The sequence below is a fragment of the Ochotona curzoniae genome, unplaced genomic scaffold, assembly GCF_017591425.1.
Source record: "Ochotona curzoniae isolate NIBS_2020 unplaced genomic scaffold, NIBS_Ocur_1.0 contig_1014, whole genome shotgun sequence".
NCBI lineage: Eukaryota > Metazoa > Chordata > Mammalia > Lagomorpha > Ochotonidae > Ochotona > Ochotona curzoniae.
Genome location: NW_024464920.1, coordinates 43,269,091 through 43,292,262, shown reverse-complemented (window position 1 = coordinate 43,292,262; position 23,172 = coordinate 43,269,091). Strand labels below are relative to the sequence as shown.

The 23,172-nt window shown below is 49.2% G+C and overlaps 1 protein-coding gene across 2 annotated transcripts in view; it reads left to right on the top strand.

The window, feature by feature from the left end:
* The window catches only part of SYN3 (synapsin III), a 364,967-nt gene that overhangs the window by 279,244 nt on the left and 62,551 nt on the right, over positions 1–23,172 (top strand). For both annotated transcript variants that reach the window (XM_040985146.1, XM_040985156.1), the window contains one exon: positions 20,250–20,312. In XM_040985146.1, coding sequence (XP_040841080.1) covers positions 20,250–20,312 — 63 coding nt within the window. The remainder of the gene's footprint in view (positions 1–20,249; positions 20,313–23,172) is intronic.

The window sequence follows — 23,172 nt, the reverse complement described above, 5'->3', positions numbered from 1 at the left end:
CCCAGCCACCCACAAGTCACCTCACAGTCTCGTCCCCTCATCCTGAAGTCATGGCCAAGCTCTCTAGCTTGAGGTACAGCAACCTGAGGGCTGCCAGACAAGTCCTGGAGGTGCTGCTTGATAGGCACTGTGGAGTCAGCTCAGGGGGAGAACAAGGCAGTGGAGGTGACAGGAAGACATCCCAGAAAATGCTAAAGATGGAGATAAGAGCATTTCCGCATTCAAACCATTATTATAGCTAAGCAGGTGCATCTCCATTGAACATCAGCTCAGCCCACACCCTGCGTACTGCTAGGCAGACCCCAATGTGATCAATTGATCTAAAGGTGAGCCGCTTCCCAGACCCTGGGGATCACACCCCCCCAACAAGCCTGTTCCATTCCAGGGCCCCCCAGCTCAGGCCTCCCTGGGCACCAGCGAGGAGTGGGCATCACTCCAAGCACTGACTTCATGCTGACCATCAAATCTCCAAGCCAGGGAGGGAGCAATGATGTCATTGTCCCTGCGTTTTATAAAAGCAATCATCAGACTCGAAGAGGATCAACTTCCAAGGCACAAGGCCAAACAGTTGATCTTGGCAAGGGCCTTCAAGGATTGCCTCATAGATGGAAAGGGCTGGCACAATCACGTACATCATCTGTCAGGAGCTGGGAGGCAGCCATGTCCTTGGAGTCAGGAAAACCTCAGAGATGTCGAGCTGGAAGCAAATGAGAGGCAATGTCATCTCTTCCCGACAGAACCCTCCCTTAGGGTCAGAGGAGACCCCTCAGTGGCCATGGGACAGCTTCTTTCTGAGAGTGGTACTACCCTGCCCTGCCCCAGAGTCCCCACCTATTACTAGATTTCTCCATTTGAGTTCGTTCCATGAAGATGGGGACCTTGCTCATTCCCATCCCTGTTGGCTGGATGAATGCATGGCAAGGGGAAGGAGCTGGGAAGTGGCATGTCTGGTGCCAAGGCTCCAAGCATGTGTCTGCTCTTGCCAGCTGGGCCTGCCTGGTGACCAGGCTAGACAGGCAGGCTGGCTAGATGGCTAGCAGGACTGCCACTAGGAGGTACATAGGGGTGCACATTCTGCCTGTAGGAGGCGTTGTTCTTGCTGAAGCTGCCCCTGTGGTTCACAGTCTTACCCTTCCACCCCTTCCACTGAAGTCTCTCGCCAACTGTTTTCTGTATTTAAGATTGATTTTATGCATTTGAAAGGCAGAGGTGTGAGAGAGCAAGAGAGGAGAAGAAAGAGGAGAAGGAGAAGAAGAAGAGAGATCCTCCACTTGCTGGTTCCCACCCAAGTGACTGCAACAGCCAGGGCCGGGTAAGACAGAAGCCAGGAGCCAGAATTTTCTTCCGTATCTCCCACCTAAAGGCAGGGGCCCAAGCATGTGGGCCTTCTTCCACCAATTTCCTAGATGCAATGGCAAGGAGCAGGATTAGGATTGGAGCAGCCAGGACTCAAACCAGCATCAATGCGGCATGCCAGTGCCACACGCATCATCTTTGCCTTACTACATACACCACAACACCCGTCCCAGCTTAATAGCATCTTGTCAACCTATTGTGGCAAACACTGTTGAAAAGCTCAACCTTGGGGAAAATGTGGAGGAACCAGCCCTAACCTACTTTGTTGTGTCTTATCTCAGCTCCACCATGTCTATGACCCTGAACATAGACATGTAAACATGTGAGCATCACATGAGACCAGGTCACATCCCCTCCCTGGGCCTCGTTTCCCATTCTGTATAGCGCATAAAATAAGCTCAAAATTCTTAACTTTAGGAAGATTGTCTCCATTTCCTTTACTTTAAAAAAATATATAATAATTAAGGAAAAAAAAAAAAACCCAGAAGGAGCTGTAGAGACGCTCCCTGCCAAAAATGTTCTCCCTAATCTGTGCAGAACGTTTTCACACCCAAGTTTTGGATGTCTGCAGTCCCCATGCTGCCCAGCAGGGGAGCCAGGCTGGAAGCTGGGGACTTACCAAGACGTGAGTCCCTTCCTGCTCTGACTTTCTGGAAAGTCACTGGAGTGTGGCTGTGAAACAACACATCCCAGCTGCTTTTCTCTGAAGCCACCCCTGCCCGGCCCCCGCTTGCTGCAGGTCAGGAATGAAGAGGCCCCTGAATCCACGCATGGCCCCCAACCCAGGGGCTCTCACTTCCTCCCACCCCAGGCCCCACATACACCTAAGAGTAGACCTGGTGGAAATGAGACAGGAAGCTAAAAGGAAATGCAGGCAGCTCAACCTGGAAGGAATTTCCTTTTTCTCTGTCTCTCCTTTCAAGCTCCTCTTTCCGGAGTTGGCCAGAGTTAGGGACGGGGTGGAGGAAAGAAAAAAAAAAAAAAACAAGAAGGCCAAGAGCTTTTGATGGTTGAGCCCTGGAGAAGGAGGGGAAGAGGTCCATGGCACAGACAGGTCAAGGGCACTGATGAGTGTGGGTGGGCCCCCCATCACTCTGTAGGATCAAGTGCTCTTTTCTGGCCTGCTGGGTTTTCAAAGCTGTTTCCTGAGCTGGCCTAATGGAAGCCATCTGTGCAGACTGCAGGTCAATAGGGCTTTGGGGGATGTTGAGGCCCACCCCTAATCTGAGACTTGGAGAGCTTGCCCCACCCTTTCCATGGGGGCGGGCAGCAAGGTGTGGACTTCAGGCAGGTGAACCTGAGCTGAGACCAGGACGCAGCCCCATCTGTCATCGCTCCGAGTCCCACATGTGAGGACACAGAGGGCCTCACTGTGGCCTCAGCATTGTCACGCAGGTCTGAGCTGAACGCTGCTACTTCTTGGCTGCACAGACTCACCTGTGTTTCATTAATTTCTCTGTGCCTCAGTTTCCCAACCTACAAAATGTGTAGAGTTGCCAGGTGGGGAAATTAGAAAATCCTAAAGTGTACATGGGACAGAGATGTGTTGCCATGGAGATGCAGGGGCTCGGATGCTGACTCTGGACCCAGAGGATAAGATGGATTAGAACCACTGCAGCAGATTCCTGGGCCAGGACTCAGATTACTCTACAACACACGGGGGTTCAGTGACCCCTGAAGGTTCTAGGAGCCCCCACTCCTCTTCGTTCCATTATACTATGGCCTCCCACTTGAATCTGGTCCTTCTCTAGGCAGGTCAGGAGTGGGAAGCGACTCACAGGTGAATCAGGACAAAAAGGTTCCTGCGTGGTGTGGGGGAAGCTGAGACCCACGTCTGAGTAACATCCTTCTCTTTCCACTTCACTCCGTCAGAGCAACCCAGACGCAAAAGGCAGAGGTAACTTGTTCAGGTGCAAGTTAACGAAACGAAGCTGTGAAGTCCAAAGACAGCTGCCAAACGGACAGCGAACGGTGCCGTTGCCCTCAGCAGCTTTATAGCAATTCAGATTTAGCAGCCATGAAAGCCATGAATCTTTCTCACTTCACAAATGAATCAAATCCAGAGGTAAAGCTACTCAGCTACTCAGCTAGGTAGACCAGTACCCTCAAATTTCAACGTGGGAATACACATGTGTACACATACACACACACACACACACACACACCACCACCACAGCATCCTTTTGAAATGCTGATTATAATCGGTCGGTGAGGGGTGCAGCCTAAGATTTTGCACTTCTATTTTTTTTTAATGTTTTTTTGAAAGGCAGAGTCTAAGGAAGAGTTAAGTATAGAGAGAGAGCGTCTACCCTCTGGTTTACTCCCCAGGTAGCAGCAACAGCCAGGGTTGTGTTAGGCCAAAGCCAGGAACCAGGGGCTTTGGGACATCTTCCATTGTCTTTCTCAGATGCATTTAGCAGGAAGCTGGATCAGAAATAGGGCAGCCCGTTCTTGAACCAGGGCCCAAATTGGATGCCAGCATTGCAGATGGCAGCTTAACCCACCATGCCACAATGCTGGTCCCAAGATTTTGCATTTGTAACAAAGATCCAGTGATGCTGCTGTTAGTTCTGTTATCAAGTTTTGATCATTAACGTGTTAGACCTCATGGGTTCTACAGAGAGCGGGGTCAGCAAGGAGGAACTTGTAGGTACAAACACCGTGTTCAGAGATGTTCAGAAATGTCTGCTCCTTGGTGGCCCTTTGGCATCCACCCACTATACAGATAGGTAAACTGCAAGGTCGGTCAAGGAGTAAGCAGCGTTGGATCCTCTTCCCCGAAGCGTCACAGAGAGGGACCTCACCACTCTGTCATCAGGCACCTCTCCAGCCCCACCAAGAGGTGAACTCAGGACATGGTGACCCACTCCGGACTCCAGGTGGAGTCCTTTCCCACCGGGCGCCAAGGTGGGAGCCACCCTTTCACTTGTCGGGGACTTGGTTCCTGCTGCTGCTGGCGCGGGGGTCTCTGCAGCCCAGCAGCTGAGATGGCCCCTTCTGGTGAGTGATTTAGGAGCTTGGCAACCTCGCTCGTTCTATTAGGCGGCCCCTGAACATTCCGTCCAGAGGCCTCTTGGCACGACTCGCCTCTCAAGAAGGAATGGAGGAAAAACCCGAGCGCTGCCCTCGCTCATTTGCCTAATTGAAAAGCATCTCGGGGCTTTTTTTAGCAGGAGGGAAAAACACGCGTCCATCTAAGTCGAAGGAAGCACCCCATCAGGCAGCCAAGAGAAAAAAAAAATAGAGACATAAGCTCCGAGTGCTGACATGTTAATGGACAAACCTTGTGTCTGGGTTGTTTTTTCCCATCCAGACTGGAAGCCTGGCAGGCACTGGCTTTTTGGAAGCTCTTGCGCTCAGAGGAAATTGCTTTTTCCTGGGGGCAGTGGCAGGGGGCGGTGGGAGACCCAAGGTGGGTCTCTGCTGGGGCCCCGGTATCCTTACACACTCACTCGTAGCAGCTCAGTTCAGCCCGAGACCTCAACTGAGGAATGACTGTGTGACTCAGAGCCAGGCCCCGCACAGGCTCTCTTCATTCCATCACCACGGGTGTTGGGTTGGGGAAGGCCAGTGCTGTAGATACATGCTTGTATTCATCCAGGGATTGGCTGCCACTGAGCCCAGCACCCAGACTAAGAGGGGATCGAGAGATGGATGACATGGCTACACCTTGCAGAGTGACACAGACCATTGGGAACCTTTGTGACTGTTATCACGTTGAGCACCCACTGTCAAGTGTGATGTTGGGACAATCTCACACTCAGATGCACCTGCCTCTCGACCCACGCTCACGGCCTTGGCTTGGGTCCCTCTCGCCGCACCTCCTGCAACAGCCAAGAGCAGAAGGCAGGTAGCCCACGTCACATTCACTGCTGATCTGGCCGCCCCAGGCCTGGGGCTGGGTCCTCTGCATAGTCCAGTCCCCGTACTCCCACTCACCACCCACTGAATCGCAGGAACCCACCAAAGATAGCTGCCAAACGGACAGCAAATGGTGCCATTCCCCACCTGCAGCCACTTCACTAGTCTGCCTCCCATGGGCAGGATGAAGTCCAACCTTCTCAGAATAGGCTGTTTACTTGTTCAGGCCTTTGTGCCTTTTCCTGTTCGTTCATCCCTTCTCTCTCACTGTGGGGAGGATCTGAGGCTTACCAGGACCACTCAGACAGAGGGGGTCCTGTCTTCATAAAACAGTAAGTTTTATCATGAAAATGCCTAGGCCGGCACCCAAGCAGAGAGCTGCCTGGGCTAAACTTTTACCCACCTGGCCCATGCTTGCCTCACTCCTTCTCCCACCCATGCCAGATTATCATAATGACATGGTGTCTTTGCGCTTAACCATGCTTCCGTATATAATTCTGAAAGGGGAAGGGAGACCTTCTTTTGCACATAGCTTCACAATATCCTGGCTCAGGGGTGGGAGTGGAAATGCCAAAACAGGGCAACTACTAAATCTGTGCCACCGTTTAAATGTGTATATTCAATCAACCAATATTTTTATACTCACACCCACACCCTCAGAGTACGGCGACTGTGTGTCTCCCCTTTGTTTGCAGAGTATAGAAGAATCCAAAAGCCATGTCCTTATTGACTATAAATCCATGACTGGCCCTGCCCTTCCAGGATCACCTCCAGCCTGTGGCTGCCCCCTGAGGTTTCTAGAATCTGCCAGGAGGCTTTGCACCTTCCCCCTACCACCACCTGGAATGTCCCTTCCTCTGTTTGTAAAACTCCTGCTTGACTGACAAGGCCCAGTGCCAAATGGCCGCTTGTCCATTGTCAGTGACAGATTCTTCCAGCATTTTCTTCCTAACACTCTTGGATGCCCATTGCCCTAAGTGGACATCACTCCTGCCTCTGTTTCCTCTCTCCCCCATCCTGGGAGCCCCTTGGAGAGACGAGGCCTCTCTGTGTTCACCCAACCCAGAGTTAATGTCCCAGGGCGACAGGTCCCCAAACTCAGCTACCAAATTTAATCTCCCCCGGTTAGTTTCTTGATTCCATCTGCTTATTCTGGTTTGTGAGTCAGGGATGGCAGGACATTTGGGGCTGTGTCTCATGCAGATTCAATGAGATGTGACATGGCCAGAGGCACGGAGTAGCAGCCCTTGGCCGGGTCATCAGGTGTCAGCAGCTACTCCTCCCTCGGGGGCCCCTGCAGCCCGACATGCCTCACCCCTTGGCACCGGGCCGTGGTCTCTGTTTGGGTTCTGGTAGTTTTCCCCTTTCTGGGAGTTGCTGGAAGTTTCCATGCTCATCAGGAGCCCCAGAGCCTGCTGTGGAGATGTGGACCACCCCGCACCCTGCACCCCCACAGCCATGCCAGGCTGCCCCAAACTCTGCCCTTCCTCTCCTGCTTTCTAGGTCCTGGGGATCACACGCCCTTGCTCAGAGTCTACTCCCAGTTGCTCAGCCTCCACTCTTCCTCTAGCCCCGGACTGAGGTCCCCTTTTCCCCCAGCAGCTGATAAAGCATTACTATCAGCCCACATGCAGGAAGGTTCTGCCATGCCAAGCCAATTGTGACTTGAGGCAGGGAGCACTGGGCATCTCTACCCCGTCCAGCTATTTCTACACCTTTACCTGAAGCTGCTAAGGAAACTGTAGACCCTGTTAGGCCCCCTTCCCTGTGTCCTTGAGATGATGCTCCTGTCCCACCTGGACACTCCTTCTCCTAGGGGTGCTCCTGTGTGGGGCAGCATGGCAGGAAACCTGAGGAAGAGCCCCCGACCTCTTGTCCCCAACTGTCACTTCCTGCATGCTGAGAGCCACCATCTGACCAGGTAACTGATTCCACTTCCTTCAGAAGGACCCTGACACTTGCCACCCTGTGGCTCCTGACCCCATTTCCCCATCCGAAGATCTCACAGAGTCATTACAAGGTTCATGAGAGGTCAGTACGCATCAGCAGGGTCCCTGTCACTTGGTCATTCCCAGGCGTGTTTTCAACTCCATGATAGTGGCTACTGCTGGATGGTATTTTTTGTGTGTATCTTGAATTTGTAGAAGAAAGGGATGCTTAGAGAGTTGGGCATCAGGCACAGCACTTAAGATGCCTCTTAGAGCTCTGTGAGTTTGAGCCCTGGCTCCAGCTTCCAGCGCATGTGCATCCTGGAATGGTACCCAGTGCTGCTGGCTTAGGTACTTGGGTTTCTGCCCATCTGTAAAGATGCAGATGGAGTTCCCAGCTCCTGGCTTTAGCCTGGCCTGGCTCCAGCTATGACAGGCATTTAGAGAGTGAATCAGCTGACAGAAGATGTCTGTCTGTCTGTCTGTCTGTCTGTCTGTCTAAAAATAGACTGAATGCCATCAAAAAGCCCTTACTGAGAAAGCAATAAACAGAGTGAGTCCTGTCCTTGCCCTCAGGAAACTCAGACAAATGCACATGGAGATGACTGTGGAAAGGCAAACCCGGCATGCACTTGCTGGTGAGGTGAGGTCCATGCCTCAAAGTTGCCTCTCTGTATGGCTTCCAAGTTGGCCATGTTCTAAAACAATTTGGAATTAAGGTCATTTTCAAAAAGAAATTCTCTCTCATCTAGCCCATGGGTACCCACTACCAATACATCTGACACTTCTTTTGGGTCCCCTGAAGGAAGGATGTTTGTGTATCCCCAACATTTCCAACCCTAAATGTGTGTTTTCCACTCCAGCCAATGCTTCAATTCTCTGTAGATACCAACAGGGTTTCCCACAGTTCAATCCAATTCTGACACAAACAGGTTAAGGGCTCAGGTCTTTGTGACGGCCCCCCTATTTCTGATGGCAGTTGGAAGTACTGAGCACCCAGGGTCCCCATACTTCTTCCTGACTTGGCTACAATGTGTGGGTTTCTCACATGCCTTTATCATGTTGGGTCACTTGCTGTAATGACTCATGTAAGTCATAAAGACAATTGACTGACTTTTGCTGATTGATTATGTGGAATATTATATTTTTTAATTTTTCATTTACTTGAAAGGAAAGGAGATAATCAGGGAGAGATCTTCCTTCCCTTGGTTCACTCCTCCAAATGCCCACATCAGCCAGAGCTGGGTAAGGCAAAGGCCGAATGCCCTAAACTCCATCTTGAACTATCTCCTGTTGCCTCCTAGGGTGGGCTTTCCTTAGCAGGAAGCTGGAATCAGAAGCAAAACCAAGACTCAAAACTAGGCACTCCATTCAATGTGAGACACAGGCGCCTCAAGCATGGTCTTAACTGCTTATCTCAGAAGGGATCTTATAAAGGATGTAAAGAATAGTTGGATAATGTAGTACACTGGGCAAGGTTCTAAAGAGTCTCAAGCCCAGGAGTTCCTACTTCCATGAAGCTGGGGTTCCTCCACACTCTCCCACCGTCATCACCCTGGAAGCTCCTGGAATCTTGCAGTCTGAGGGTTTCTTCAAAGGCTTTATCACTTACGCGTGGCCAGTGATTAACTTATCCTCCAGGCCCTGGCCTTTTCCCACAGGGATGGAAGAAGGACCTCAAATATCCAAGCTTCTAACCAGATTCCCTCCTCATCACCCCAGGAGCTCCCCAAGAGTCACCTCATTAGAACAAAAGATGCTCCCAGCATCCCTGTCACTCAGGATCTACAGAGGTCAGAAATGGGTAGCAGAGATCAAATATACCTTTCTTACTATGTCAAAGGCCCCAAAACAATCTTCCCCCTGGCCCTTCTCTTGACCAACCCGTTCATGGGATGGCAAAGCCATGATCCAGCTCAAACCCTCTGCTTGCACAGAACTACGGAAGAGATAGAAAATGAGGCAGACAGAATTTGACACACACCGGACTCAAGCACCTGCCAGCTAGTGTCTGTGAGGACCCATCCTCCTCACTTCCAATGGTTATAAATCCAAGAGATGGCCCTGTGACTACTAGCAGGATTGCCAATCCAAGACATTGCTGAAATATCACCCATGTCCCTAAAACTCGCAGGAGCATTTGTCTGCCTCCATCATCTACAGTCACTGGAACCACATATCCAGAGATGGAAGTCAGACAGCACCTGTTAGAGAGAATGTTATACGGCAATAAAAAGGGAACAAAGTCCTGGCGCATGCTATGATATGGAAGGAAGAGCCTTGAAATCACGCCAAGTGAGAGAAGCCAAGCACAAAAGGCCACGTGCTGTATGATTTCATTGACATGAAACGTCCCGGGAGAGAGAAATTTAATTAATGATTATCAGGAGATAGAACAGGGAGGAAAGGGGCATTACTGGTAATGGGTATTGCATTCCATTTTGAGTCATAAAAGTGTTCTCAGATTAGATGGTGGTGATGTGTTTGTGAACTGTAAATACACTATAGAGATTAAATTATACAAGTTTGAAAAGGTAAACCTCTGTGTGAATTGTATCTCCCTCAATTTTTTTTTAATCCAGGCACCCCCATTGTATTTATATTTAGATTTGACAGTGTTAAATAAATGTTATGTAGGATATATAGGGTTTTTTTAAAAATAGGCAAAAATACCATCACCAGGGACAGGCATTGTGGTGTAGCAGTACAGCTGCCGTCTGCAATATTAACTTGCCATACAGGCCCTGGTTTATGTCCTAACTGTTCCACTTCTGATCTAGCTCCCTGCTAGTGTGCCTGGGAAAAGCAGTGCAAGACAGCCCAAGTCTCTGGGCTCCTGCACTCGAATGGGTGTCCAGGATAAAGCTTTCGGTTCTGGCTTCAACCTAGCACAGCCCTGGCCATTGAAGTCATCTGGGAGTGAACCAATGGGTGTAAAATCTGTGTGTGTGTCCTTCACCCTCTTCAGCTCTGCCTTTCAAATGTTTAAAAAAAAAATCAGAGTTTGGGTATATTTTTGCACAGGAAAATAAATCCATGGAATCATTCTGTAAATGAGGAATACAGAATGATCCTATGTCCGGTGAGATCAGTGAGTGCTAACATTTTAAATCACTTCCCAACAGAGTTTGGGTGTATTTTTGCACAGGAAAATAAATCCATGGAATCATTCTGTAAATGAGGAATACCAGATGATCCCATTCCATCAGTTGAGTGCTAACTTTTTAAATCACTTCCAAACAGATTTTTGCAATAGTACAAGCAAAAACACTTTTTAAAAATCTTTGTAGCTTAGACAAGTGCAGTGATATAACAGGCTAACCCTCTGATTGCCAATGCTGACATCCCATATGGGCGCAGGTTCATGTCCCAGGTGTTTCGCTTCCCTATCCAGCTCCATACTTATGTCCTGGGAAAGCAGTAGAGGATGGCCCAAGGCATTGGGTCTGTGCAACAACATGGGAAACTCAAAGCAAGCTCCTGGCTCCCGGCTTTGGACCAGACCAACTTTGGCTGTTGCATACATTTGGGGACTAAAGCAGTAGAATGAAGATATTCTCTCTCTCTCTCTCTCTCTCTCTTTCTCTCTCCAAATAAAATAAATATATCTTTAAAAAAAATCTTTGTAGCTTTTGCAGGTGGCATTGGGCAGGGGAGAGAGAATTGGATTTGTTAAAAGTGAGTGTCAATTTAAATGACCCCCAATTTCTGGCCAGAATGCATAACTATGTGACAGGTACTCTGCCTGCAAACTCAGGTGTCACAATAGCTTCAATTGATGGTGTACCTAACCCCACTTCCAGCTAAATCAAGGAAGACTCAGGGCCAAGGAGCTTGTCCAGGGTATTCTGTAGGAAGTGACACAGACAACATTTGAACCCGTCTACGTTCACTCCTCCATATCGTTCCAAGGTGTGCCATAAACAGCACTTCGCTGAGCCACCACCCCCTGCCTGTTGCCCTCCTGCCCCACCACCCAGTAGTCTAGGATTCTTGTACCCATGACCAATAAGAGCCCCCAACACAAGATTCCACATCTGCCCTTTTTCACCATTAGACATAGTGGCTGATGAGGGTCAGTAATTTCCCAAGTTCAAGATTATCTGCCTTTGAAAAAGGATTTTTCTTCTCCTACCTAGAATAGGACCTGAAACAAGGCTGTCAGGAAAAGTAGATTTCAGTGGAAAACACCCAAGGAGGCTCAGATGGAGTCACGCAGGCTCCCCAGGGTCACAGTGTCGCGAGGGGTGCAGCCTGCAGTGGGAGCATCACCCAGGAGGGCTCCAGCAGGAGAGGACCTGGCAAACAGCAAATGTTCCGTGCCATAAACAACGCACAGGCGAGACCGAGAAAAGCCTATGTGCAGACAAACACTACCATCCTATCAGCTTGTTTATTTTTGACGATTCCGTTTCTCAAGGAAACAGGAAATGGAAGAGAAAGGAATGTTTGCTTCTTGCCAGAGCAGGTTTAATTGAATTATTCTAAATATGCTCCCAGTAGTTTTCCAAGCCACACTAAAAGTAGCAGGAGGTGATGCTGAGGACTCAGAGGTGGTGGCAGAAGGGCAGAGAGCCTGCCCCTGGGTGAGCTGACCACAAAGCTCGCTCACCAAACATTTCTAGGGCCCTCGTGTGTGCTGGGCCTGGGTGTTGGGCAGGTGTGGCAGTGAGGAAGGCAGGCAGACTCTAGCCTGGGCCCATGGGAGGGTGGTATTTATGATGGAAGGTTCAGAATTTGTTTGGGAATACTGAGCTGGAGGGGCCTACAGGCCAGCTAGCAGGCAGTTCCAAGGGATCTCTAACTCAGGAGAGGCCTGAGGGTTTAGCCAGGAGCAACTCCAGACACAGTGCCCCGGTTCCTTGTGGAACTTTGAGCACAGCAAGGCAATCAGACATTTGACTGAGCAAGCACACAAATCAATCAAAAACAGTAGAAGTGCTCAAAACAAGGAGTCTTGCTGGCCGTGGCCGTGGCCGTGGCCGTGGCCCTGGTCGTGGCCATGGCTGTGGCTCTAGTCGTGGCCGTGGCTGTGGCTCTGGCCATGGCCTCAGCAGGGAGATGAGCACCAGCTGCTTAGGGATGTTGCAGTTGTAACCTGAAGCATGAGTGGAGAAGAAAGAGCAGGGATTGCAAGCCAGGCCACGGGACAGCACATACAAAGGCCTCATGGCTAGAACAAGCAGGGTTAGGATTGGAGTTGGAAAGAAAGTCTTTGAGACTGAGATTCAGAGAGGGTTGATGGGTAGGTCACTGTCCACATAGAAGAAGGAAGCTGGACCAAGCCAAGCCTGAGAAGTGCTGCTGAACTCTGCACACACACCACTCATCTGGGTTGCATTGGGCAGCTCTGCAACACCAAGGGATCAGGAAGGACGTTCTAAGGTCACAGTGTTCATTCTCCCCCCTCCCAAGGGAAACATCCTTGTGTACAGAACTTCCAGTTCCACAGGGAGCAGGGTAAAGGTTTGTTAAACTGCTGTCTGTCAAGGGGCGCCTACCCCCTTTTCGAGGCATCTTTTTTCATGCCTGCACTGCACTCCTTCTCCAGGCTGCCCCCTTCCTGTCAAAGGCCTCATGATGCCACCTACTCCCAACCTGGGACTGGGACTTCCTCCCCTCTGCCCTTCCTGTTTTCCAGGCAAGGCCGAGCAGCCCTTGGCTGCAGGCTCCTGGCATCACAGCTGGGGAAAGGATGGAGGTAAGGAGGCAGGGCTGCTTGCTGCCTCCCCTAACTGCTCTGAAGTGTCTCCATGAGCCAAGATAATAACAGATACCTCCTACCCCTAAATGATCTTCCTGTTTAAGGAATGTGGAAGCTGAGTTGCAGAGAGGTCAGTGGTGAGTGTGAGGGTTAGCTGTAAATACCCGTCCTTCTTGAGTCCACCCTGTGCTTATTCAGTTACAGAAGCAACCAAGCTGGTCCCAAAGGCTCTGCTAACCACCATGCACCTGCTTCAGTCCGGCCGAATGAATGGGCACAGTTCTGGGGACATAGGAAGCACTTGACAATGGAAAGCTTAATTCTCCAGAGAAACTCCATGCAGAGCAAGGGCAGTGGGCTTGGGCTACCTGCACCAAACCACCCCCAAGTCCTAATTTTCCAAGTCCATGGCCTGAGGACAGGGTTGGCTCAGTGCCCATCCTGGTTCATACTGCTCAGACTCCCCCGCCTTCTGAGCACCGGCTGCCGCACTTATTTTGGGTTCTTTGGATACTTTTGAATAAGCCCTTATCAGGGTAGGGAATCTCTACTTTCAAAGATTGATCTGCCAATTCTAACAGGATGTCAGACCTCTCAGGCCACAGGCCAGTGCTGAACTCCAGAGCGCCTAGGGGCATGTGAACAAGAGACAGGGGGCCTCTGCGACAGGCTAGTGCAGGCCTTGGCCATCCTAAGAGTTACTAAATAAAGCTATTGTTGGGAAAGGAAGAGAGAAAATAGTCAACAAGATGTTTTTTGTCCCCCATGACCTGTCTGTGTTTGGGGAAGGGCTGGCATGCTGCAGAGGGTGGAAGTGGCAATGGCCTTTGAAATCCACTGGGATAGCTTGGGAAGAGGAGGGGACACAGGGAAACAGCTCGGGTGACAGCACAGCAGCTGCCCTATTCTCTGCTGCCTGACCCTGGGCAAACAGCCTGCCTGATGTCTTGTCTAGATCATTAGGGAAGAAAAGAATGCTAACTTTTACTAAGTCCCTGGTCCCCTGCCCCGTCCTGACCACATACTCAGTAAATGTCCTCCTGATGAGCCTGGGAGGTGGAATGCTGGGCGGATTGACTCACTCACTGTGTGCTGCTGTGGTACCCACTTCCAGATCTTGGACAATTGTCTTTAGAAACTTGTCAGAAGGTCCATGTTTGGTGCAGCAGCTGAAAGACGCTGTTTGGGATGCCCACCATCGTATTTTTAGAAAACCCGAGTTCAAGTCCTGGCTCTACTCCTAAGTCCAGCTTTCTGGGAATGGGCACCCTGGGAGGCAATGCTTATGGTACCTGGGTTCCTGCCACCCACTGTGGAAGACCAGGGTAGAGTGTCAGGCTTCTGGTTTTGGCCTGGCACCACCTCAGCTGTTGCAATCACATGGAGGATGAACCAGCAGATGGAAAAGTTGGCTTTGTTATTCTGTGTGTGTACATGCATGTGTGTGTGTGTGTTTCAAATAAATAAAAATATAAAAAGAAAAGGAAAAGCAACCTATCAGAATGTCTCCAAGTTGTATCAGTTCAACCTTTGAAAAGCTCTTGGCCGGGCTGTAGGAACTGAAAGCAAAGTTCATAAAGACATGAATACAGATGTCTCATAAAGTCTTGCTTAGAGCAGCAGGGCAGGCGGCAGAAAGGAAACACACACAAATGTGCATTTATGGGAGAGTGGCTAAAGGCTTGCAGCCCACATGAACATGGAATGGCCTGCAGCTGCTACAACTACATGGGGCTGGGGGCGGGGGAGAGCCATTTCTGAATGAGTAAGAATCAATTCAGCCATTTCTATACCTGTAGCTATGTCTGCAGAGTGACTGAAGGACACACAGCAGGCAGGTGCAGCCAGTGGCCCAAGTAGGGAGAGGAAAGACGAGGAGCAACATAAGGGGGAAATCTACAGAATGGCAAAAACAAAACAAAAAAATGCTTATGGTATGAGAGGTCTGCAAAAAAAATCCATGGAAAATGCACATTAGGAAAAGAGTTGGCATTAACTCAAAAAACGTGTGCATCAAAATGATCTTATCTTTGAGTTCTGCTTTTCCACAAACTCTTTTGAAGTATCCTTGTAAAACATTCAATGAAAAGAGAGTTGTAAAATTTGTTCTCTAATATTATTGCAAAAAGCTCCTGGACTTTTCAAATAAAATGTTTAAAAATTATTAGAGAGGTGGGAATGGGCAGTTCTCACCTCTACTGACTCACATTCCAAATGTCCTCCATGGGAGTTGGATTGGGTTGAGCTGCAGCTGAAACCAAGAGCTGGGAGAGCAGAACGAACCCAGCAATGTGAGCCATCACCACTGCCGCCAAGGGCCTGCATGAACAGGAAGCTGGAGTCAGATGCCAGAGCTGGGCATCAAGCTGTGTTCTCTGATGTGGGATGCAGACATTTTAATCAATATCCTAGCTGCTAGTGAAATGCATGTCCCCAGATTGTTTTTCAATTGAACCAACCAATGAGAATGATAGATGAGGGTGGGCCCATGGAAAAACTGGTTTGACTCATTGATGAAGTCATGAATGGTTGTCATCATGAATGTGTATGTTGCACTTAATGTCACTATGTTGATCCAGAAACATTTAAAGGAAGAAAGAAGATTTCTGGTGGTGCTCTCACTCGCTCCACCACCCGCTCCAGCCTAGGCCCAACCAAGCTTGTCATAGTCAATTCTGCTCTGGTCTCTAGCCGGACATTCTCTCTGGGCAGTTTGTCCTGCTGACAGCTGACAGGTCACCACTGTTCAGAGCCATCCTGCTGCCCTGCTCTCACTAAACAACCCAACTCTTCCCCTTGGTTTGGTAGCCCCCCGGGTTTGTGGTCCCAAATGGGTTGTTCCTTCTCCCCAACACCAGTCTGGCATCTTGTCGGCCTCTCCAGGGCTCCAAAGGCAATGCAACTCTAACAAGTCAAAGGAAAAAATGACATATATACCCCTAAAAAAGTTTCTCCCTGATGTCAGGAAAATTCATTGCTTCAAATACATTTTCAAAGTGTTTCTTTTGACATGTCCTCTTTAAAAATGCTCAGAGCTTTTAAAAATGACCTTCTGTGTCCTACAACTTCAGCCACAGCTTCCACTCCTGCTATTTCTGACAATTAATCTCATCCTCCAATCTTGTTTAAAGAGGCTGGTGAAGGGCACACCTTTCAAAGATGTCATTCTGTTTAGTAATCGTGCCCGAAGCAGTGTCTTCACAGACGCAGTCATATTAAGCATCATGGAAGAAACAACTTCTTAGAGGGTCTCTGTTTATTAGAGCCCAAACAGCTACCATGGGAAGACCACCAGATTCCACATCATTTGCCTTGGGGATTCTGCGCCTTTCCTCCCCCACCCCCACCTCCCTTCAGCATCTTTATTGGAACTTCCTTCATTCCTGCTGAAAACCCGGCCATGACTCCAAGCCTCCCCAGGCTGGCCGACCCTGTGACACTTTGTCTCTTTAACCACATGACAATCCCTTTAGAGACAGACACCCCAGGCCACCCTTTTCTGTGTGTTGCATGTAGCCATCTTGTAACTGTCATTCGGTTATTGCTCATTGATTTGTTTTGCTATCATTGTTTTGATGATTATCAGGGAAAGGGCTATGTGTGGGATTCTCAGGGATGTATTCCTTGGTGCAAAGGATGCTTGTCTGGGAGTCAAGCCCAAGAGCTTGCCTTCAGCTTCCCTATTAGATCCCACAAAGACAATCTGTTCACACGTTGAGTTTTGGGTTCTGAGTGGACACACACAAAAAAAGATATTAGCTTTCTTTGGTTGCCTAAAGAGCCCCCAAAAACAGAAGCTTAAAGGAACACCCCACATCATTTCACAGCCCTATAGATCAGAAGTCCTATGGTGTGTGGGGTGGAGACACGAAAGTCTCATAGGAACAAAGCAAGGGGCCTCTGTGCTGGGTTCACCATACAGCCTGAAGTCCTCCCCCAAGCTCAGACTTAACCACTGGTGAGGTCCAGGTATCAGGACTGTAGGTCTGACACCCCTGATCCCTTATCCAGCAGAGAGGCCCCTTAGGATCCTGGATGCTGCCCCATTCCTTCATGTGTGGTCCCTTGGGGTCCTGGATGCTGCCCCATTCCTTCACGTGTGTCCCCTTGAAGGTCCTGGATGCTGCCCCATTCCTTTGTGTGTGGCCCCTTGGGGTCCTGGATCATGCCCCATTCCTTCACATGTGGTCCCTTGAGGTCCTGGATGCTGCCCTATTTTTTCACGTGTGGCCCCTTGGGGTCCTGGATCATGCCTCATTCCTTCGCGTGTAGCCCCTCGGAATAGCAGTAGGATGCTGTGTAGTCTTTCTCATGCGTTCAGCCTTGTTGACCTCCTCTCCTGTCGTCAGTATAAGAAGGTGCTCTAATTCTCAGGGCTCAGGGTACCATCCAACAGGCATCATCTGACACCATTATCCCATTCACAGTCTCCAGAGAGTATGGCATAAGATCTCAGCTGGAGAGGAAGGCAGTTTTTCCAGAAATTCCACCACAACCACAACACCGTAACATGGGGTCGGGTAAGGTTACCAATCAGGTTTCTTCGGATGAAAGCTGCCTGCCTGTAGTCACCTCTGACCACGCCCCCTATGCCATCCCCTGATTTTCTTCCTTTGGACTCACATTCCTTCCCATCTCACCCAGATGCTGCCAGGCCAGAGCCTCAGCATTCCTTCCTCAGTCATCCGTTCCCCCTTTATGTCTCTTCTTTACCCCCAATAAAGCCAGAGTTAGATCCTCTCCCTCTCCCTTCTACTTCCTACTTTAGATCTCAAATAATTTTTCAAATTTTGCTTCCCTTATTTCTTAATCCTCCAACGATCCTGTGTGGTAGGGATTACCATGTCTGTTTTGCAGGTTAGAGATAAGAGGTTTAAAAAAAAAAAAACTGACCCAAGTTGAGACAGAGAGGAAGTGACAAAGCAACCAGTGCTCCAGCAACTATCCTCTTTCCATCCCTGTCCAAAGGTGCATGTGATCAGACCAGAGCCAGAGTGGGAGATGGAGCACAAAGTGGGGGGATGGAGCACGGAGTGGGGGGGTGGAGCACAGAGTGTGGGGTGGAGCACGGAGTGTGGGGTGGAGCATGGAGTGGGGGGTGGAGCATGGAGTGGGGGGTGGAGCACGGAGTGGGGGGGTGGAGCATGGAGTGTGGGGTGGAGCACGGAGTGTGGGATGGAGCACGGAGTGTGGGATGGAGCATGGAGTGGGGGATGGAGCATGGAGTGGGGGGATGGAGCACGGAGTGTGGGATGGAGCATGGAGTGGGGGATGGAGCGAGGAGTGGGGGATGGAGCGTGGAGTGGGGGGTGGAGCATGGAGTGGGGGTACCCCCACCCTTGCATCATGCTGCACCCTGCAATAAAGTGGAAGTGAAGCAGGAGCATTCTGAAGATGTCTGTGACCTGTGTGGATGCCTGGGTCTTGCCATTCTTCTCTCTGGTGAAAACATACCCTTGGATTGTACTACCTATTGCCCCCATTGGTCAAATGTACATCTTCCAACCAAATGTTGGCAGCTCTTTCCCCACACCTGAGAGCAGAAGATGGTCTGACTACTTTGGAAAGCAGTCTGGCAACATATAGCAAAGCTCACACAGAGCAGTTCCACTCCCAAGTGTGTGCCCTGACATGCTCAAAGGGGGTGATTTCAGGAATGGTGCTTGTAACTGGAAAAGCAGCAGTCATCTAAATGTTTGCCAGCAAGGCAGGGACAACGGCTAATGCAGTCATGGAACAGAATACTACACAGCAGGAGAAAAATGACTCAGAAACATACACATCCATCTTACGTGAGTTTCACAATCATGATATGGAAAAAATGGTGTGGGCTTGTGTCCTTTGACATCACTTACTTAAAGTTTAGAAGTGTATCACCTGTTGCTTGGGAATTATGTGTAATAGAAGGATGGCAAACAAATGCAAGAGAATGATAAACATAGAAGCCATCAATGGTTACCTGTGAGGTGAGAGGGCAGGGAGCATGACCAGAAAGAAGTTTATCTGGGGTTTCAGCTGTTCATGCAAGGTTTCATTTCTGAAACAAATTGATGTTCAGAATATCATATTTAATTAACAAATGGCCAACGGAACATTCTCCTGGCATAATAGTAGATGGAAAGAGCGGGAAACAAAATCAGATATGCACTCTACTATCAATTTTGTAAAACAAAACAAAACCAAAAGAACAAAAGGAAAGTGAAGATGAGATAAGAAGGCTGGCCAATAAGACACCACAACCATTAGAAGTTAGAGGATGTGCTATCGTCTTGCTTACAGCTAGCATTTACTATTTTTGTCCAAAATTTTGTAGTGAGTACGAGTTGGTTTTAGAGTCAAAATCCAATACTTCTCTTTTAAGAAAAAAGAAATACATTTCTTCATTTTAAAGGCTAAGTGGTAAAATTTTAGCCTAAAATCCAGAAAATAAGTTATTCATGGGCTACGGTAGGCAGCCCTGCATTAAACCTCAAAGGGAAGGTTCACACCAAGCCCCGATCTGACACGCCCCAAGTTCAGATCCTTAGTCCCACCCTTCCCCAGCAGCTGGCTATCACAACGCAATCATAATGCCTTCCCTGATGGGCTCCTGGACCATCATGGGTGTAAAATGGGATGAGATCTCTCTCTGGAGTGGCTTTATGAGCAACAACAACTGCACATGACAGCCTGGACCCAGGAGGGAGAGCTGAATGCTGCAAAAAGCCCACGACGTGAGGGGCCACGCAAGGCAGCTGCCTTCGAGCACATAACGCCTTACGGGAGCACATCACTCCAAGTGCTCCCTCAAGGCGGTGTCCGCGGGGTGCAGCTCGGAGATGCTTGTGCCACAGAGATCACGATTATGAAGAAGCTTCCACCACTGACCTCAAAGGGTACAGCGGAGATGGCAGGAGGGCTCAGATCGTTAAAGTATCATGGGAAGGAAGGACAAGAAGCAGAACTGTGCCAGGAATGGGGAAGCTGCCACCCCCTTGTCCATGCACATGGGAACACGCATGTCCTCTCCACAGCGACCCTGTGATGTGGGTACCATGATTATCAACCCATTGTACAGATGAGGAAAATGAGGCTTGAATCAGTGTCATGTTTCATTTATAAAACTGCATAGTGGGAAAGTCAGGATCAGAAACCAGTCAGCTCGCCTCCCTTGAAATATCTTTGCAGGCTGGTAGAGGTCCCAGGCAGACTGGTTTTCAGAGCTCAACGCTTCCTTTAGAAGCCAAAAATGCTGACATTTAGCGTGTTAGAAACATGGCAGGATGACCATCTGTCACAGCGCTCTGAGGATTCCTGGGGACATCAGTAGACTGTACCATTCTATACACTGCAGCGCCCAGAGTCCCAGTGGAAACACTCGGAGATGCTAAGATGCTAACAAATGATCTCTTGTCTTTCAGCTCACAGCCCCGCACTTCCCTGTGGTGGTCAAGTTGGGACATGCCCACGCCGGTATGGGAAAGGTAAGAGAAATGGCCCCCAAGGGATACACCTAGGGCCAACCCAGACCACCCGTTCCTGACCCCTTAGCACAAGCACCCAGATCACAGAGTTACAAGGAGTCCCCAGGAGATGGTCCTCCCCCCGCCAACACCCCTTGCTCAGGGTTCCTGTTGCCTGGAAACTTCTCCCAGCTCGGTTCCCACTTGCAGATCCCCTACCTGGAATTGCTGGTTCACCATTGTCTGTGGTCGTGGCTTAACAGAAACAGATGGAAAGCATTTCGTAGCGTAGGATTGTTTTATGAGCGGTTTTGCTGTCAACACCTCCACAGCTGCATGGCACACTCACATCTTACAGATTCTGTGTCACCTGCAGAGCTAGAAGGGTGGTAAATACGCCTGGCTCCGTGGGAGAAGCCCCAGGAGCCGGTTAGCTTCTACAGGGGTGAAGACTAAACTCTACACAGCTGCAAGCAACATCCTGACCATCCATATGGGGCAAGTGTTAAAACCTGGCCAAAGTTAAGGAGAAAACAGTAATCCCTGGTTAGCATTGAGAGTTCTTGATGGATTCAGGCAGAGTTGGGTCCAGAAGCTCAACTGGTGTAGTCAGATCTCTGTCTCTCTCTGATCTCTGTCTCTCTCTCTCTCACACACACGCGCGCGCACGCACGCACACAGCTCTCCTTCACAGGACGTGTCCTCCTGTGGCTGTCCCCTGAGTCCACGCTGTCTGGTACTATCTCCTACTCCTTCAGCTTCAACAGCTCTCCGCATGCCGACTGTCCCCAAAGTTGAGCCGCTCCTATGGGGCACCCAGCTCTTATGCCCAGTTGCTTCCTCTACTTCTCCACTTTGTTTCCTAGGGAAACCTCAGCCTCTAAATGGCCCAGGTCTTGCTCTACATCTTCCCAGACAGCCAAGTCTCCATCCTTCTCTTCTTGCTTCCTCCTGCTGTCACCTCCATCTGTGCATCCAGAAATTTGGGTGCCTTCTCCCATTCTCCACCATGTCCCATCAACTACCCCTTGCTACTGTTCCTTTCACACGGTCCTGTCTCTCCAATCAATGCCATCAACTTGGGTGTTTGTTGTTCATAAAATTAAAACATTCCCAAGAATCGAATTTTGTCTCTACAGCTTAAAATAATCCTAAACAGGAACTGGAAAAAAGAAAATGCTTAGCGACAGTGATGCAACACCCAAGGGTGGGAATGTCTCTGAGAAACATAGGCCCCAAAGGGATTCCCAAGATGTGGGGAAGAGGGCACCTCTCCAAGGATAAAAACAACGACACAACTTGGAAATAAACTGAGGTTTGCAGAAATGCTGAGCTTAAGGGAAAAGAACTTTTCTCCTTATTTTGGGAATGAGAAATCGTGCAGGAATGGCCTGGGCATGTTGACTGAGCAAATGACATCATGTTCAAGGTTGAGAGGGAGAAAAGCCAAGTTAGCATCTTCCACAGTTCTTCTACCTTGTCTCAGGGAAGGGGTTAAGGGGGTGTCTGCCTGGAGACCAGCAAGGGAGCTTCCCTGGAAGAAACGGGGCACAGAGCAACCCATGGGTACTATACTGCTCAGAATCCGGCAGGTCTTATGGATGTAGCTGCTGACCCATTCGCAACTAAACTTGACTCCTTTGGTCCTGTGCATTGAGGATGCCTACGCTATCCTGAGAGTCAGGGGAGCCAATAGGACCTCAAGGAATTAGGAAAATTGTCACACACATCATGTGTGGTCAGGGTAAGCTAGAAGGCTGTGCAGAGAGAGTGGGGCTTAAAGGAAAGGCCTGAATCCTGTTTAGGAGATGGCTGAGAAGATGGCAAAGACGCCTGAGAAGGGTTGAGGCTTAGTTGGGAAGGACAAGTGGATTGCATTGGTGGCTGCGGTGATGAAAGGCCCACAGGGAGAGGAGCTGACTCAAGCTCGTGTGGAGTACATGAAGCATCAAGGATGTGCACGTGCTGGCAGCACCTGCAGGCAGAAGGAATCCTAACAAACAAGAAATACTAGCAAATAAGATGGACCAATACACCCTTGTAGGAAAGCAGCAAAAAATGGGTGTCACCACACATAGAAGCTAAAACATGAAACGAAACGCTTTTCTTCCGTTTCAATAAGACTTAGCTGAAGCATCATCCGGGGAACAGCCAGACAGGTTAGACCAGTACCTGGGGGTGGTAGGGGAGGGGGGAGCGGCATGGAAGACTGGAGACTGGGATGCTGTAAAGTGCCTAAGACCATCCCCACCACAAAGAATTGTAGAGTTGAAAATGCCAGTGGTGTCAGGTTGAAAACGTCTGGGCAAAACTAATTTCCTTTTCCTTCACTGAAGGTTTTACCAGACTAGAAATCAGAGGAAGCAGTAGTGATTTGTAGAAGTCAGCATGTTTCAAAGAATGTTCCAAAGAATTTTCATTATTCAGGGTGCTAAAGTCTATTTGAGTCCAGCAGATTGGGGAAAGGTGTGTTAAGGTCAATTTTCAGTCCAGAATTTCTGGGTCACAAATATGTTCAGATACATTTTAAGGGGACAAAAATGTGGGAAAGTAGGCAGAAGCTCCCAGGCTTATCAGAGCCCAGAAACCTTTGACTGGCATGTTTTATTGAGATAGATGCTCTTGTATTAACTTGTAAAAACTCTTCACTTACGTACAGATGATCTTCCTCTCTCTCTCCTTCTTTCTGTATATCTGACTTTACAATAAAAATAAAGTATTTTTTTAAAAAAACTCTTATTATAAAATGAATCTTCTATAATATTTTGAAGCTATTTTTCTCCCTTTGGCAACTCCATTTTGATTTCATTCCATTTTAATCGTTTTAAAGTGCTTTTCTAATGTTCCCATCTGAGAAGATAGTATAATAGAAAAGGAATGT